This window comes from Ciconia boyciana, chromosome 11 (genome assembly GCF_034638445.1).
Source record: "Ciconia boyciana chromosome 11, ASM3463844v1, whole genome shotgun sequence".
Taxonomy (NCBI): domain Eukaryota; kingdom Metazoa; phylum Chordata; class Aves; order Ciconiiformes; family Ciconiidae; genus Ciconia; species Ciconia boyciana.
The window spans coordinates 1,049,352-1,067,163 of record NC_132944.1 but is presented as its reverse complement, the minus strand read 5'-3'; the positions used below and the strand labels follow the sequence as shown (position 1 = coordinate 1,067,163).

General features: G+C 41.4%; 1 protein-coding gene across 3 annotated transcripts in view; it reads left to right on the top strand.

Moving 5' to 3' along the window:
- BICD2 (BICD cargo adaptor 2) overlaps window positions 1-17,812 on the top strand; it is a 97,028-nt gene that overhangs the window by 40,565 nt on the left and 38,651 nt on the right. For all 3 annotated transcript variants that reach the window (XM_072875584.1, XM_072875583.1, XM_072875582.1), the window contains exon 2: window positions 10,392-10,604. In XM_072875584.1, the coding sequence (XP_072731685.1) occupies window positions 10,392-10,604 (213 nt within the window). The remainder of the gene's footprint in view (window positions 1-10,391; window positions 10,605-17,812) is intronic.

Genomic DNA, 17,812 nt, shown 5'->3' with positions numbered 1-17,812 from the left:
TTGATAATTAAAATGAAGTGAAGTTGCTAGGAGCAAAGTACAAAAATGTGGGATTTTCACATCGGGGGAGAATACCAGCATCGCATGGTACCATTTGAAAACTGCTTGCAAAGGTAATTGTAGCTTGTCTGTTACCTGGCCAGCTCTCCTGATGAGGAATGCTTTTCAGAATAAAATGGAGAGGCATATTTAAACTGAAATTGCAAGTGGATTTACACACAGCTCTTCAGAAAAGCTGTAGTCTGCACTTCTGAAGGCAAAACTGCCCTATAGAGATTAAACTCCCCCAGATCACAAAATGGGGGGAAGGGGCAGAGGGGCTGGGGAGAGGGGGGGGACAGAGCGGGAGACTTCTCATGCAGACGTTGCCCCTCTGCGGCCGTTGTCACCATGGGCAGGAGGGGTGGATTGATTAAAGCATTTCTCCTCGTGTCCTTTCTTGCGCCTATTCTTGGGTTGGTTTGTTTTGTTTTGTTTTTGCATGGCACTTGGGTACGAGGTGTTAAGAGCAGCTGGTCACTGACAAAAAAAGGCCAAATGTTGCTGCTGAGTGTGGGAGGGGGTAAGGGAATACGAATACATCCCCATATTGAATCAGATCTGTCATCTCTTTAGCATGTTTCCACCAATGACCAGCATCTGAAAAAGGCATTTGGAAGATGCAGAATAATGCCACCAGCACAAGGTAGCAATCCCGAACGACTAGAGACCATCTTAAGCCCCAGTGCCTGAACTTTTAACAACTTTTCCAAAATGTCTTGACCATCGCTTCTATGCTCACGTGTTGTTACTGTGTTTTATGTGCAAAAATGGCCAATGTCTTGCTGGTATTTTCATCCCAGTGGTCTGTTTCTATGTCCTGTAGCAATGTGCTATGCTTTATTCTTTATTTTTTATTGAAATACTTGTCTTTTCCTTTTTTTTTTTATCTGTTAGGCGTTTGGTAAAAAGCAAATTTGTAGTCACTCCAGAAATGCACATAACTCTCATGCCAAGCTGAATACAAAATGTTAATTGCTTTACTGCATTTGCAAATACATGACTAACATCTTGACTCTCCTTCAATTGAAGGATTTGTGGTTAAACATTCACTTGAAGCTAGCATTTCTTTTTCTTTTCCATTGCAGTGATAGTTCTATTTTCCCTGATTTGTTTTCAGTTACAGATAACTGGCAGGATTGAAGAACTGATCTTTGCCTTTTTTTTTTTTTTTTAAGTATCTCTTTGCTTTTTGTTACCATACCAGGTTTGTGGAATAAGCAGAGAAACGTCCTCAAAATTCAATATCAATAGCAAGAAATGTCTGCAAGAGACTTAAGCAAGATTTTTATATGCTGTTGATCTTATCCAGAGCTTGTATACCAAACATTAATGCTGGCTGGGAATCTGTGATAAGCAGAGAGCATATAATAATATCTGCTTTCCTAGCTCCATATTTATGTGAATAAAGCAATCTGACCCCTCAAGATAGCAAAATAACCTACAGGTACAAAGAAGGCGGCTCAAACAGAGCAGTTTGGGGAACAAAGAAAGGTTGGGCACTCTGGGTTTCGGCTCTCTATAGTGGGGAAAATTAAGTCTTGGCCTCTAAAGTATAGAATCTTGAAAACTGCAATAGTAGAGTTTTGTCATGTCTAAAGCAAGCTGGAGCTTGTAGGTGCTGGATGGTTGTGCTGTTTGTAATGCATGTCCATGAAGGTGTTTTTAAAAAAACAGGACTGCAGGAGGTAGCACCCTACCCGTCAGCAGGGGATGCCAGGGCAAGGCATCATTACTATCATGCGGTTATAAAAGACGGGAAATTAGATATTACATGTAAATATGAACTTTTATTAGTAGCAAAAGCATCCAGTTACCCAACATTTTGGAAAAATTGTATGAATCCTAAAGGGACAGTGTTGTTTGTTATGTCCCCAGCAGTTTCAGGTGATTTCATTTGTGTGGCTCCTTCCGAGGCCATGATCCTCATCAGTGTGTGAAGGCTTTGGGTTAGATGTTTTGTTTTCCTATCTGAGATAACTTGGGGACAATGCTAGTGGTCTTTGACACAGTCTTGTTTTTCTATTAACTGCTTCTCTGTTGTTTCTGTCCAGCTTGGAGCATTGCAGCTGTAAAGCTGGTGTCTGTCCTCTGCTCCCAGCATTATGCTCAGAATCTTATTTTCCCATTTCTTAAATATGTCTACAGATACATAAGCAGCTGCAACCAGTGACAGCTTTTACATTCTGTACTTGTAGTCAGTATTAGCGAACCCTTTGGCCCAGGCAACTGTAGTTGCGGACTGGCAATGCCACAGGCTTATTGCTTTGGAAATTGCAAACAGCAAATTGTTATGAGGACACAAAGTGGCACATAGGTGCCTCTTTCCTTTATCCCATGTGGAAGGTGGGCTGTGCACCCTCAGTCCTAACCAGGTCTATGACTCTTTGATGCACAGGTCAAAAACTAGCTGGATAGCCATCATTAACTTCTGGTACTGCTTCTTACTTGCTCTCTCCATTGTGATGCGGTGGCATGCAATATCACCTTTTGTTGGAAGGCTTTTTGTAGCTAAATCCCACGGAAAGGTGTGTTTGTAAACCAATGAAGGTTTTTGAAGTGCAAGGCTTTGCATGGATTTCTGATTTTTAGTGACATTACCATATGATTCACCTCTGTCACTGGGATGCAGGGTTGCTTGCTTGCACATTAGCCCTCTATCTTGGGGAGTTTTGAGGTTGGAGCCTGTAGATGTGTCTGCCCCAGAGCCCAGGACTTGGACCTCTCAGCTCAGTTGAATTCTGTCTCTGCCCCCCTGCTAACAATATTAAGCTTGAATATTGCCATTTTGCTCTTTATGATGTTCTTCTTGATTCAAATGTTAATTGATATTTTCTGTGTTGGTATTTTGCAAGCTTTCTTTATCCTTGATTAGAAACAGCAGCTTAATTTTTAGATCTGTGAAGCATCAGAAACAAAACCACACTGCATTTTAGTCTTTTATTTTTTTTCCCTTGCTGTCCCTTGGTGGATTTATACAGGTTGGTTGCCAGGACTGTCCTGCTTCTCAACAGTGAGCACGTGCTCTGTATAGTATCACATGTATGTGATTGTGGAGCATCTAAGGGTTTTGTTAAGTACTATAATGCAACACACACACACACCCCCTCCCCCCGACCAAAAAATCCAACCCCATCATTTAGACTCTGCTCAGTTACTGTTTTCACCAACTCAGAAATCTATATGCTCCAAGGACTGCAAGCAAGCAGGAGCTATGCACAGGGAAAAATTTGATGATTTACATGAATTTTACATTATCCCCCTTTTTCTTTGCCCTTTAACTGTTTTTATTTAAGGAAATAGAACTGGTGTGTGCTATGAAAATTTGGCAGCATGAGTGTCATTCACTGGAAGATGTGCAACTCTCCCTGTTCACCAAGGCATCTGTCCATCTCTCTACCTGTAGATGGAGAGGAAGATTTTAGAAACACTCAAAACTTTGTGTTTATTGAAGAAAGGTTTGACATTCTTGACATGCTGAGGAAGAGAGGTGTCATAACATCCCTGAATGTTGCACAGAAGGAGGGGGTATTAAAATGGAGAGCTTCGTCTTGCAAGCTCCAGCCTTAACCTGCCCGGGAGATGATGGAGTGATGCATGGGGAGTCCCCGGCTCCCTCCTAGGAGCTGCTTTTCAGTCAGATGATGCAACTTGAGCACAGTGTTAAAGGCACTTAGAGGCTGACAATATCCTGGGCTAGCATTCATTTAAAAGTGTTAAAAGCAATTTACTGTTATATGTGGGGTTTCTTAGGCGCCCTTGTTAGGACTTTTGTAGACTAAGAAGGATGTATTCAAATTTGCAATGCTTTCACTTCATGAGTAAATTCATATGTAAATGCAAATTTTAAGCAATTACAGAGTAGACGTTAAAATCACTAATAATTTTAATGCTTTTTTCCCCCTGCTGCTGCTGAGATGGCTATTTAGTAACTCGTGACCGACTGACCGACTGCGGTGAGCAATCAGTATGTGAGAGTTTTATTTTTTCCAAAGAATAAGCTGTGTACTTACTTCAGCGTTGTGATGAAACAGCAGACAGCTTGTTTCAAAAGGACTAAATGATCCTTTATTGTCCTGTGTATGAAGAGGCATTAGCAAGCTCAGTGGGGTTGTCTCTGAATGATAACCAATGCCCAGTACTTGGCTCTAAGCTATGTATAAACTGGTTAAGCAAGTACTTGCATCTCTTTGCAAATCTGACCTTGGTTTCTGATGCATGTTTTAGAATATGTTGGGGTTTTCTTCTGTTAATTCTCAACTGTTTCCATCTTAGCAACCGAAGAATGTGAGATAAGCTGACCAAAGGAAAAAAAAAAGGTAGATTTTTCCTTAAAAAGATCATTTTGGCTTGTGTTCAGGATGAAGAATTACACCAGCAAAACATTTTTGTGCAAAAAAAAATAATTATATATGTATATTGAAGTTTTTCATGTTTGTTACAAGCTGAAGTATTTTTTTTTTTAATCTGAAGGACTCAAATTTTGCATGTTACTAGGATGACACATACTGTCCAGAAGTTGATTCGTATTGTGGAGCCCTGAGCTTCTTCAAGATTTTCCTCCCTCTTTCTTAATCCTTCAAATGATATATAAGCAGTTGCCTTTCCCTGCCCCCTGGTTCTTTACATAGAGAACATTTTAGTTCAGTTTTAGATGAAAAATGAATTTGTAAGCAACTTATCTTATGAAACTCCGTCACTGAAATATTTTTGTTGTTTTCTGTTTTCCTGGGTGTGTTCTTTTATGGCACAGGAACCTCCCCATCATTTTGACTGAGTAAGAGGGAGATCTTATTTCTGCTGTTTGTTCCTCTGTAACATCTCAGGGGGCGGCGGTGGTGGTGATGGTGTGACTCTTTCCTTGTCAGTGCATCTGCTTTAAGCAGCTCTGAGGCTTTTTCTTTGCCTTTCCATTCTTGCTCTGGTTCAGTGTACGCCTCGACTTGCACACTAGGTAAAAAGAGAGGTACAGACTGAAGCGTAGTGCCCAGGGAGGCAGCTGAGGGCAGAGCCTCCAGAGCCTGTGACAGTCCCTGTGCAGCACGTGGACTAGTGTCAGATCTCCGCAGGCCTTTAGGGACACCAGCTCTTTGCAGAAGTCGGTAGAGGATGTGAGGTCGTACTGGTTTTGCTCTAGCTCAGAAAGAGTTCTCCCCAGCATCACTTTTTTTTTTAAATGATAGTGGCATCTTAGTATTTTGTGCTATGCTAAACTGACCAGCCTCCATGAACCTCTCGTTTTCAGCAGTCTAGTTCAGGAAGTCTCAGAAAATATGGAAGCATAACCAGCATACTTTGGGTGAATTTCATGATTTTTTAGGACCTGCTTCTGGCTCAGTAGAGGTCTGGAGTGACAGATCAAAGAAAGAGGCAAACAAAGCAGCACTATTCTGAATTTCCGCAAGGCCTAGAGTCTTGCTTTTGAGCATGACAGATCAATTTTTGCATCTCCCATATCACAGTGGCTATTCTGAGAGAAGCACAGCTTTTGAAACTCTCCAAATGTTTCAGATATTCTTCACGTTTCATGTGATCAGTGAACATCTGCACATGAAGGAACTTTTTGAAAAAGGTTAGGTTTAAAATCTTGACAACCTTGTTAAGAAGTACTTGATACCTTAACAAGTAAGCTAATCTTCAAGGAATCAGGAATACTTTCTTCTCAAAGCTTGGAGTTTTATATGAAAGTATTTTTCAGTGTGATGGATTTCATGCAAAAACTATCTGCTCATCTATAAGATGATTGAGATCAGATTTCTCCTGCAAAATAGACAGATGAATCTGTGTAATCATCCAATCTAGAGGAAATTTCACCTTTTACTGAGTCTATCTTTTGGAAATTGGTACTTTAAACCCAGTTTAAATGCAGTTTGATCCAGGGCTTCATTTGAAGTGAGCTGGTTTTGACCATTTTATATAACATCTCAGTTATTGGATGAGTCTGCCTCATCCATTTGCTGTCCAAATTCCTTTTCCCATTCATAATTACCATGGAGAGTTTTGAATTCTTGAAATTTAAGACATCATTGGATGAAGATTAAATTTGTAGAATCTCCTTGATTTTTAGCAATTAGATTTTCTGGGCTATTTAAAAATATGTTAGCATGTGTTTTCTAATTGCTTTGAGTCTGCTGATGTAAGTAATGCTGCAAAAATGAAAGTTGATTTAATAGCATTTTGGTTGGTGATATTTTGGTAAACCTTCATCAGCTCATTATGGTAAAATTCCCATTGGCTTCAGGGGTGCCATAATTAGCCTTTGGGCAGCATTCCCTAGCATATTTGGGGGAGGAGGGCTGAAGGATCACATGTACTGGTATGGCTGGTAGGGGATGGCAGCTTGACAAGAGAAAACTTGTCAGGGTTTCAGTTGATCTGCAGCTTCGCCGCAGCTTCGGCAGCAGGTTATTAGCAATAACTGATAATTAGTATCCAAGTAATTTGGTGCATTTCTCGGGACTCGGCGTCTGCTCCTTGCTGCCTTGCGGGGTGTGCTTCCCTTGCACCACGTAACTGCAAGCACCATGGCTGGGAAGTGTTTCATGTTCACTTGGTCCAGAGATAAATGGCTATACAGTATTTGAGGTTGTGTGTGTTTGAGGTGGGGGTTGGTTTTGGTTAGATAGTGTTAAAACCAAAGGAGGGGGTTCCGTCTGTGTCTCATGCAGCTTTCTGAAGAGATAGGTGGAAGCTAATCATACCTTTGTCCAGCAGCATGAAGTGTTTTCCAATGTACTGATGAGCGCATCTAGCTGAGCAAATAGCAAGATAGCATTTTGGTTCATAAACTCTTTGATTTTGCTTTTGACCTGACCTTGGGAAACCTGGCTTTGCAGCCCTCGCGTCCAGCAAGGTGTGTGCAAATGAGTTGTCAAACTCATTTATTTTGTGAAGAGATTACACTCCCAAGAGTATCATTCTGATATAACTGTGGACAGTTTTCTTCCCTATTTTGGTACCTTAGTAGAGAGAAATAGAGGTTTTGGAAGAAGAGGAAGAGCAGAGTAACTTTGACTTCTATTTCTGTGTTTTATATAATGTTAAAGCAAAAGTGGATGGGTAGATGCTGGACTTCTGGGTACATGAAGGTTTATGGATTTTATGCACATCAGTAAATGTCAGTTTTCCTTTTAATAGCTTGATTTAAAGCAGGCCTGGGCTGTAGCCATGGACGGTAATTGCATTGCCCTGTAATTTTGCACAATTTTGTTAAAGTTAAATTTCCTGTTCCACACAGGCTGTTGCAATTATGAAAATGGCTTGTAACATGAATGCATGAAGTCGTTTCTAAGTACGTACAAGAAAGATAATGAAGCTTGGTTAGAATGGAGGTGCTTTTTAAGTGTTCCCTTATAAATCCACCCAGATGGAATTGTTCCAGCTGCCTGTCCTGATGACCATGGCTGTTAAGGTTTCTTGTGTTCTATGTAGCGTCAGAGTCCATTTACTCACGGTTCTGTACCCAGCTTCCTGACCCTAGACAGTAATGCTGGCAAGCTAATGGTAGAGTTTCTGCTGAAACTTCACAAGCTTGCTGGTTGAAGGCAAATAACAGCCTTGCTGTGCAGAAATAACTGGAGCCCACAAAGAATAGCAGCATCCTTTGGTAGGGGTGATCCATGAGCTCATTTCTCCAGTTGGTCTATGTGAGCTGACATCTGCAGTCCGTTTGGTTGGGTTAGTCTTGCCATTCGGGACAAGCTGTAATAAAATGTAGTTTCTAAAAAGGGACTCCAACTGTATTAGGGCATGGAAAAAACCTCTTAAACGCAAAAGTGGTGATAGCTTACTGAACTTCACCTCACCTTCACCAGGGAATAGAGGGGTATGATGGAAGTCTCTGAAAACAATGAATGATTGAGAGGGGATGATGGAGTAACAACACACCTTCAAGTCTCTGACCAAAAATACGTCCTCTTTTATGAAGACGTGGGAAACTTGTAAACTGACAAAAAACTGCCATGTAAGAGTGTGATTTAAAATACAGAATTTATTGCTGTAGGATTTTATTGAGGCAAAAAAATGCATAAAACCATGAAAAATAAGGGGATATTTTACATGGGTAACTAACGTTAATAGCTCTTCCAAATTTACATTAAGCATTCTGCTTCAAGGCTTAAGGCAATCCCCAACTCGGAGATTATGGGGTTTCTTGCACCTTTCTCTGAAACGTCTGGCATCAGCCTCTGTAGAAGACAGGATATTGGATTTAAAAAAAAAAAAAAAAAAAAGCCCAGTCTCATCCTCTATACCAGTTTCTGTGTTCAAATATTCGCTGTCAATAGTGGCTTCTGCAAAATTATGACATTATCTTTTCACTTCTAAAGAAACCCAAGGCCTAGCATCTGCATTGAAAGTTTTAAGAGCAAATTAGTCATTATTCTCAAGAATTTCTCCCTTAGCAGTGTTACTGAGTTCCTCGATTGAATCATGCTTGGACTCTGCTGTCTGGCTGATCAGATGTGGCTTTGAGTATCCTGAGCTTCAATGTGCTCTGCGTTGGCATCCTGCTACCAAGAAAATGGTGCCACTTCACTGGGCAAATGGATGCCCAGAGTCCCTTTCTCTGTGTCAGAGACTTGTAATAAATGCGGGTCTATAAAAGGTGGATCTTAATTCTTTGTGGGAAAAAGATAGTGTCTTTGAGAAGCTTACATGTTTTTTTCTATCCCTTTAACATTTATGGAGATCTTAGGTATTAGGCTTTTAAGCTGCTTTGTTGCAACTCATTTGACAAGGACCTGCACAGATGGTGCTTTACTTTCTGTCTGAAATATGAAGCTTTTTAATTTCCCTTGGGTCATCTCAGTGAATCTGGCTGGAATTTCTTCAATGGATATTTGTCTCCTGCATCTCTGACTTGCTTATCTGAAATAAAATTTAGTCTGATAGGAGCAATATGTGGGTGTCTTTAACTGTAGGCAGAGCTAGCACATTCAATCATCTATTTCAGCCCTGGTATATTCAATAATTACTGTACTATTAATGTGTCTGGCCTAATATACAGAAGTAATAAAATACTGAAATCTGCTTCTCTTCAAAGCAGATTTTTTTTTCCTGCGCTGACAGTGTATTTCTGAAGAGCTAGCAAAAAATGATTAATTGAAAATGTGATGCATGACTAGACAAGGAGTTTTATGAGATGCTGATCTGTCCTTGACTTGGCTTAATGCCTGGTATTAATGTTGGCTATGAAAACCTGCTGTATGGATACTGGCATCCCAAAAGATGATGTGGCTCCTGAAAGCTCTAAATACATCTTGGGTTGGACTGTGGTGCACACACATGCAGCAGGTAAAAGATAGCATTCATTAGTCTTATTGACTTTGGTCCATCTGCCAGGCTGTGTGTTACAAATATATACCTACTTAAAATTTGAAACTCTTTGCTTTATAACATCTATTAGTGAAAGCCACTGATGGGTTTCTTAAACGCTGCAGTCCAGCAGCTGGGCCATCTGTATGGGCTGCTTGCTCATGTGATGAAGAACACTGCTGCTAGGGGCACCACCTGGTAGAGTTTCAAGCAAAATGAAAACCCCCCAGAAGAAGAAGGAGGAGGTAAAAAATGAGAATGACAGGTCTCAACAGAGGCGTGCTGTGCTGAAGAGGTTAGATCACTGTGACCTGCCTCTTAGTCCCTTCACTGGTGTGCTGCTAGAGATGACGTCTCTGAGAGTAGGCAGCAGAGCTGGTTGGGTGAGCGCCCACTGACCTGCTTCAGCCAGAATGACCCACGTTAGCTTAACCTGCTTATGGACTAGCCCTGCTAACCTTGCTCGCTTATGGCTGCAGTGGGTTAGCAGGTTTGAGGGGGCAGTAATCTCCAGCAATGAGCAGCTGAGGGTGGTGATATGTTTCTTTCAATATAGCTGGCTCAGGAAGGGTAAGTGTGCTCCCAACCTAAGAAATGGAACAGGCTGCTAATACTAAATCTGTTTTCAGTGATGCAGTTTTTGCAGAAGTGAGTCTGACCCAACTATAGAGAATATGCACATGCAGAAGTGTCTGGTCATCTTGCAGTCATCTTGTTGAAAACCAAAGTCTTGCTTTAACAGCAGACTCAAATAACTACATTGTTGTTCCCTCCCACAAGGATTTATGAGGTTCTACGTAAGTATCCTATGCATCACAAAACACTTTTTGGGGGCTGCGTGTTACTTTCAAGAGCCCTGTGTTGGCCACTTGATAGCATTTAAAGGTCTGATCCCAGAAGAGGAGGGTGTAGGAAAAGGTTGCACTGTTTTGTGTCAAAGAAATATGAGGGTAAATAGTTTCAACTATTTAAAATGGAAGTTACTTATGCAAAATTCTGGGTTTGCTAATAAAAGATTTGTTTTCTGACTGTCCTAGGCTTTTGGGCAGGCCCATACCAACCACAAGAAGGTAGCAGCAGATGGAGAGAGCAGAGAGGAGACCTTGATTCAGGAATCAGCTACCAAGGAAGAGTACTACATGAAGAAGGTTATGGAGTTGCAGACAGAACTGAAGCAGCTCAGAAACATCCTTGCCAATACCCAGTCTGAAAACGAACGCCTTAATTCTGTTGCACAGGAACTGAAAGAGGTGAGTGAAGGTTCACAGTGCGCACCACAGTTTGTATTGTGGTTATGTTTTTTTGTGCTGTGTAACCAAAATAAGGAATATTCTTGAGCTGATTGATATCTGCTTAATACTGGCAGCTGCTAAGATGGGTTGTCTCTTTGAGACTTCAGCGAGGTATTACATCCAACCAAAGCTGTAATTCAACAGTACGGTAAATCCAGCTTTCTGGTTCCATCCACTGAACCAGCCTGTTGTGGCCACAATGGTTCTGACCCAGTAAAATTCACTCTGCCTTGTTCAGATACCTACTAGTTCTGCAGTAACCACTGTATTGTGTCCCAGCTCATTTGACAGACATGTGACTGCATGTCCAGGCCATGCTGGTGCTGTGGGTACTGCACATAAGTACCTTCAGTCTGAGACCTGCTGCTTTAAAAAGCAGAGGAATCTGTTTAGTCCAAGCACAGAGATGCTGTGGATGTACTTTTTCTGCCTCGTTCCCAATACAGATTTTCTTGCTGCAAAATATTTGGGGTATCATTTCCCCTTTTATCAATTTTTCCACCCTAACTTCTAAGGATGTGGGAGCATAACAAAACACTGAATTTGCACAGAAGGAGTAATAGTAAAGTTTATAGTCTTGTGTTTTCTCTCAAGAAAGTGATGGCTTTTACTTTTTCATAGGTTGCTTAACTTACTACCTCAAAGTACATGCGACCTTTTGTTGCTTTAGTATTGAAACTGCCTCTTTCTGAGGGGAAATAATCACTGAAAAATTGACTTCAAAAGTTTAATTACTTACGAGATCTGTAGCTCAGCAGGAGTCTCTGTGGCACTGATGCAGAAAAGATTGTTTTGAGAGCTTTGCTTAAATTTAGACAGGGTAAAAGTTACAGAGACTGTAAACCACAGATGGATGTGGTAAACAGTCCGCAATTATTGCTCATGAGCTTTCTTGCACCTTCCTTTGAAGCGTTGGATACTAGTCTTGTCTGGCTCTGAGATAATTGACTGGCCTCCCCTGCCAGGAGAGAGGCTCTCTAAGAGCCCACGTCGATTTCAATGTACTCTACGTGACCACAGCTGAAAATCAGAAGTGTCTGATTTAACTTCTTTAGGACATAGTAACAAATATGTGGATAATATTTAGTGGTAAAATTAATGAGGAAATGTGGGTTACTTCTGTGGAGATGTGGGGTGGGGGTTCAATAGTACCTCTCTTTGGGGTATGACAGAGAAGGAGACTCGTAGGGCAAACTGTCAGAGGTGATCAAACAGGCCAGTCAAGCTCTCCTTTAATTTCATGAGTCCTGGCTGTGGGATAACAGAGCTGGAATCAGGCCATGTGCTCAGCTTGGGCAAGGAACCAGTCCCTGCAAGCACACGCAGAACTCTTGTCTTTGTTTCCTAACCTTTAAGAACAGCTCAGAGGAAAAGCTCTGTACCTGAGAGGCAGCATCGTGTCTGTAACGGATTCCAAACGCTGCTCAAAAGCGTGCTGATCAGCACATTGCAGCCCAGCTCCCTGCATCATTGCAGCTGAAGGTGATCTTTTCCTTCTAGATACTACCGTGTTTCAGCAACCTTTGCTTGGAGCTGCATTTTGCTTTACATGACCCTCAGATGAGCTGTCAGTTTGCAAGGTTTTAGGGTGGGTTTTTTCTTGTGCTTTGTCCTTCCACCTCACCCACACGCCTTTGTGTGTAAGCATGCTTGTGTGAGATGGGCCCTGGTGAGAACTGAACAGTGCAGGAAGAGGGAAAGTGGGTGATGTCAGGTTTCTTGTGAAGATTTTTTTTCTTTTTTTTCTTTTTTTTTTTTTTTTAAAGACTGTTTTAAGCTCTCTCCTGCTGAACGGGGGACGATGCATTTAGTTACTTGACTAGACATAAAGGCTGATGATAATTAAATGGATATGACTGATTTTAAACTTTGAATGGAAACTGAACTTAGTTAAAGAAAAATAAAAATCAGAACTTAATGTGATAAATAACTGGAACCTTGCCATTAGGGGTTTCTCTGCGTGTCATTTTGCGTCGTCTCAGTGCATGCATTTTTCCTTTCCTTTCCTTTTTTTAGCCTAGTTGTTTCTTCTGCTGCTGGTAAATTGTGGTGGGGTGAAGAGGTGAGGAGGAGAAAAAGAAATTGCATGAAAGCTTTAGTGTTAAAATGAAAACATCTGGGCCAATTGACCATGTGTGGTTTGGGATTCTTCTCCTCTGAAGATGCCTATTTGTGTATTGCATTTTGCTTTGAATTGCCTTATGGCAACTGGTAGGGAACAGTGAGGCAGGGTGTGTGAACAGAGATATCGGCCTTCTCCTGGCCCACAAAAGAGCCAAGTCAACATGACTCCTGAGGGACTTGGCTTTTCTCTCGTACGATGCATCAGAAAGTGGCAGAAGTTCAAACAGTTGCTATTTCACCATCGTCATCCAGGTAAGTGGAAACAGGAGGATATGCACAGGTCTCCTGTGATGATTTATAGATCTAATAGCAAATTTAATTTGGAAGCGTTGCATGAGAGAAATCAAGGAGAACATGTTGTGGCTGTTGTAAGCTAGTGAGCAAGATAAGCAGTGTGGTTTTCCCCGGTCCCTGTTGCCATGCTTACTTAGCTTTAGACTGCCTCATGGTAAAAGTTTTATGTTGATATTAGTCCAAGGAGACTCTGTTCTGTGAATAATACTGCTGTAGTCTGAAAGTGTTGAGGATGAAGGTGGAATATGATCTACTGTTTTATGCCGCAGAAACATAGTGGAAATTCCTTCCTTCCTTTTTTCTGACTGCTGATGAAAGAAAAACTACTGTGGCTCTTCTCCATCTTGTAGAGAATGTTTGTAGGCAGATCTAGTCTTTATAGTGTGTATTTTGGAAGTCCTGTATTACTGCCTATCGAGAGAACTGACTTGCAAGATGTCTGGGGGAACAGGAAACATTACTTCCATTGCAACCGTTCTGGATTTGATCCACATAAGAGGAAGGATGTGGAAAATGCTTGGTTGTGCGTCCTCTGGCCAGGCAGAGGACTCCTCCTGTCAAAGTAAAAAAAAAAAAAAAAAGCCAGGAAATCAAATGAGGCTGAATCTCTGCTTTATTTTTAAGGGAGATTTGCTTGTCAGGACTGGCTGCAAAAGTTTTTATCTGCTGTTTTGTAGCTATCTGATAGGATACAGATTTTACTGTTGCTGGGGCTTTTTTGAAAAAATCTGTTCAGTCCTTAGTAGTGGCACAAGGAGGGTGGTCGAGTGCATCAGGCAGCAGCTGCTCTTGAGATGCTGCTGGCAGTAGCAGTGGTGGTGGGTTGAAACCAGATGTTGACCCGCATTGGTTGGAAGCGCATTCAAGACTGCGCATTTAAGATGCCATCATTCCTTTCATGTCTTCTCAGGACACTTGCACAGAAGCAATGAGTTGTCTTTGGCAGGAGAAGAGCGACACTCGGTACACCTGGAATTGCTGTAGCAGACACAAGTGGTTTTGATGCTTTCTGTTGGATTACCTAACTTTGGCCTGTTGAGACAGGCGGACAGGGCGGTTACCGATTATGAGTTTTACTGCTGTCATTAGCTAGCTCAGCAGTTCCTGTGTCCTGGAAGAGTCACTGGAAGGAGTAATTGCTCCTGAGGAATTGCTAATTGCCATTCCTTTTTAATCCTCTTTCATCTCTCTTGTGTTTTAGTGGCACCAAACAGATTTCATAGGGTGATTTGGCTGTGAAGTCATGAGGTAGCCATGCCCAGTATAGAGAAGCTGAAAAATAAATAAGTGATTCTTTCCCAGGAAAGTAAAAGGTGTTCTGATTATGTAAACTAAAGAAGGAAATATATTTTAATGTGCGTGCTTTTATACGTTAAGAAAAATAGCTGACATGACATAGTACAATATAATATGTACTAAATAGCATGTTTTAAAAACCCCACAAGTTGTCAGCAACATATGGGTAATATTTTTCCTCCAAGGCTATAAAATGGAAGCTGTTTTTCTGAGGTTTGTTCTGAAGAAACTTTCTTGTTCTGCATTATTGTCTAATAGGCGTTATCAAGAAGGTGTGTGCCAACCTGAAGAATAATGAACACCATGCAGTTACCTGACCCTGCTATGCCCAGGGGACTGTCTCCCTCTTTTTTTTCCTGTTGATAATGCTGGGATTTTCAGGTCTGTTGAACACAATTGTTTATCCTGGGGTTTTTTTGTTTGTTTTTAACCCTAGAGAAAAGGGATACCCAGCAGGTAGACCTCTATAAAGATCTGTCAGTTTTATCCCTCCATCCTATTCTCTTGCCTCACATTGCAGAAATTGGTCATGAGTTTGTTTTTCCAGAGTCTCAAGTGACTCTAACAACCCTCATGCTCTAGTCAAATCCTGTAAATAATTTCCTTAATTAAGTTTACAGCTTATAAAGCTCACTTATACTCTCAGAGTAAACCTAAAAAACTAACCAACCAGCCCTGACACCTTTATTCTTCAGTGAAGACCTAGAACTTGATCTCCGGTTGTGGGTAGCCAAATGCTTCGCTGAAGGACACACAGATAATTGCCAGCACTCTGATTAGAACAGCTCCAAATGGAAGGTGATCTTCAGTCACTGGAAATGTAAGATGCACTGTATTAGATCAGGCCACTTTGACCATGACTGCCTTACACCTGCAATAATGCAATTGCTTGCAGTCATCTCTCCATATCCTTGGACATAGCAATATTACAGCTGTTTGTATCAGCTTTCTGGGCCTTGCAGTTAAAATATGTGAACAAAGGTGGAGGAGATATTGCTGGGAAGCCCAGGACACAGCCTGTTCACAATATTTGACTGGTTTAATTGCTAGCAAGTGTTTATTTTTTGGAGCCAGTGTTTTCACCATGGTAGGCCATTAAGTTGTTTGTTAGACGTGACCCTGTCTGTGATGGCTGACAATTCTTCCATAAATACACAGTAATCTGATTGCTGAAGTTCTCTAGGTTTCCTTAACATAATCACTGAAGGAATAGTATTCCTAAAGTTATGATTACACTTCTCTTTCCCACTAGGATTTATAGCTAAGATGCTGAATAGTCCTTTGTGTTGCTTTCTGTTTCTCCCTCTTGAACACACTGATAACACATAAGGGAAAATGTGCAACAGATCTCCCCTGCAGCCAAGGAAGGAAAGCCTCCATGTTCTGCATTCCCTAAAAGCTCTGTCAGGAGCCATGCTTAAAGAAGGCATGGGTTTTATTATAGCAGAGAGTAAGTGGAAACAACATTTTACTGTGCTCTACATTACAGACTCTGCGCTACTGGGAAGTGGCCAAAAGTGTGTTCAGGTAGTTTATTACAATGTATTCTAGATTTGAAGTCCTGTGGTTCATGTAGTCTGACCTCTATTTTTGTATCAAATCAAGAGGGCTCTTTCTTCCCTTTTTAAATAAATGGAGGAAGGGGGGACACATTTTTGATGCAACAAAATCATATGAAATTCTCAACGTTATTGCTGTAATATTTCTGGATATATTGCAAAGGTTAAAGAAACTTGAGGTAATGTTAATCATATAGCAAAAATATGCTTGTAGAACACTTATCTTCTGTACACACTTGCGTGGTGTAGAGTAAACAACCTTCCCCATTCTGAATAGTGTCTAATCTGTAATGCTGCATGTATAGGTGAACAGCTTAGAGAAGGGAAAGTGCTGAAAGATTTATTGTCTTTCATGATAAGAATCTTGGAGAAGAAAGGAAGAAAAAGTTACTTGATGTCTAGAGGAGTTCTTTCCAAGTGGAAAGGACGGTAGCAGAGGAGGATTTGCAGCTTTTGGAAGCAGAAGTGTGAAGAACGGAAAAAGAGGTCAGAGATGTGACTGGCATTAAAATGGCATCAAATGCAGAAAGTGGGGAAAAGGCACGTTTTTCATGGAGAGTATGACTTGGAGCAAGGGGAAGGAAGATGACTTTAGTGGTCATATTTGGATTAATTGGAGTGAAGGAGGCTGAAAAGCTCTCAAAGTTGATGGTAGAATTGGTTGCTGTGGAGCAACAGAGCTTGGAGTTTTGGTAGTGTAAGAGTTTTGGTTGCACTGAAGGAGGGTGTAAATAAAGGCTTTTCTAGAAACCTTGCCTATAGGAGGTACAGAGAGTTGGAGACCCTATGGAGGCAGAATGAGTTGAGAGAGAAACTCTTCATGGTCACCAAAGAAACAGGAGCAGGGCTGTTGATCTAGAGAAAGAGGCGAGAAGAAAATGGAGGGTTGGGGTGGGATGTTGACAAAGTGAGGAGCAAGCTCCTTTGTTTAAGGAGCTAAAACCAAAAAAGTCATCTCTGCAGAATATGGTGAGCTTTGCTTAGAAAGCCTCTGTAGCAGGGCTTTGTGGGTGGCTTTATGCTTCAGCCTTGTATACCAAACAAAGCTGCTTGAGTGTTGGTATAACTACCAGTGCAAACCAGAGGTAGCCAGAGTGGGAGGGGTGGATGCAGAGGCAGGTGGACCACTTATACAGTCAGGTTGCTGGGGGAAAAAAAAAAAAGAAAAAATACAAGCAAGCAGAACTGTGTAAGAGAGCTGAGCACTTTGCATAAACTTCTATGAAACCAGATTGCAGGCTGGTGAGTCATGGAGAAAAGGATATTTTGTTTAAAAAAAAAAAAAGTAAAAAGCTCACTGTTTCCTCAGCTCTGCCTGGTGAGTTGCAAAATGTGACCTTCTGAGGGTTGCTCTGCTCGGTCGTGTTGTGATTGTCCAGTCCCCAGGAGTGGCTGCAAGGTTGATATCGCACATCACTTAGTGCCTTTCCCATACGTTGTAGGGGAAAGGCTGCAGGAGGTGGGTGCATTTGCACATTGTCTTTTTTGCCCTGAAAGCTTGTAGAAATCAATGTGTTTATCAGCACTGAATTTGGGAGTAAGGGAGCAGTGTGACACAGCTTTCAGTGTAATGCTCTGGGGATAAAGATGGTTCTCCCCCATTTCTCCTTGTTCAAGGACCGGTGACAACCCTTAACTTCTAATGGAAAAGCCTCTGAGCACAAAGGCTCTTGCAGAGCTGATTACCTATGGATTTTTAGGTCCCTTCTGAGCCCAGGTGTAATGCTTAAATAATACCTCACAGCAGCGTATAGAAGATATTCCTTGATTCATTGCTGTTTTTTGAACTGGGGATACATAAACATATATAAGTAATGCTAAAATACACTGAAAGAGTTATGTTTGAAGTGAGCAGTGTGGCTGGAAATCAGCTGCTAAACGTGCTCCAAATGT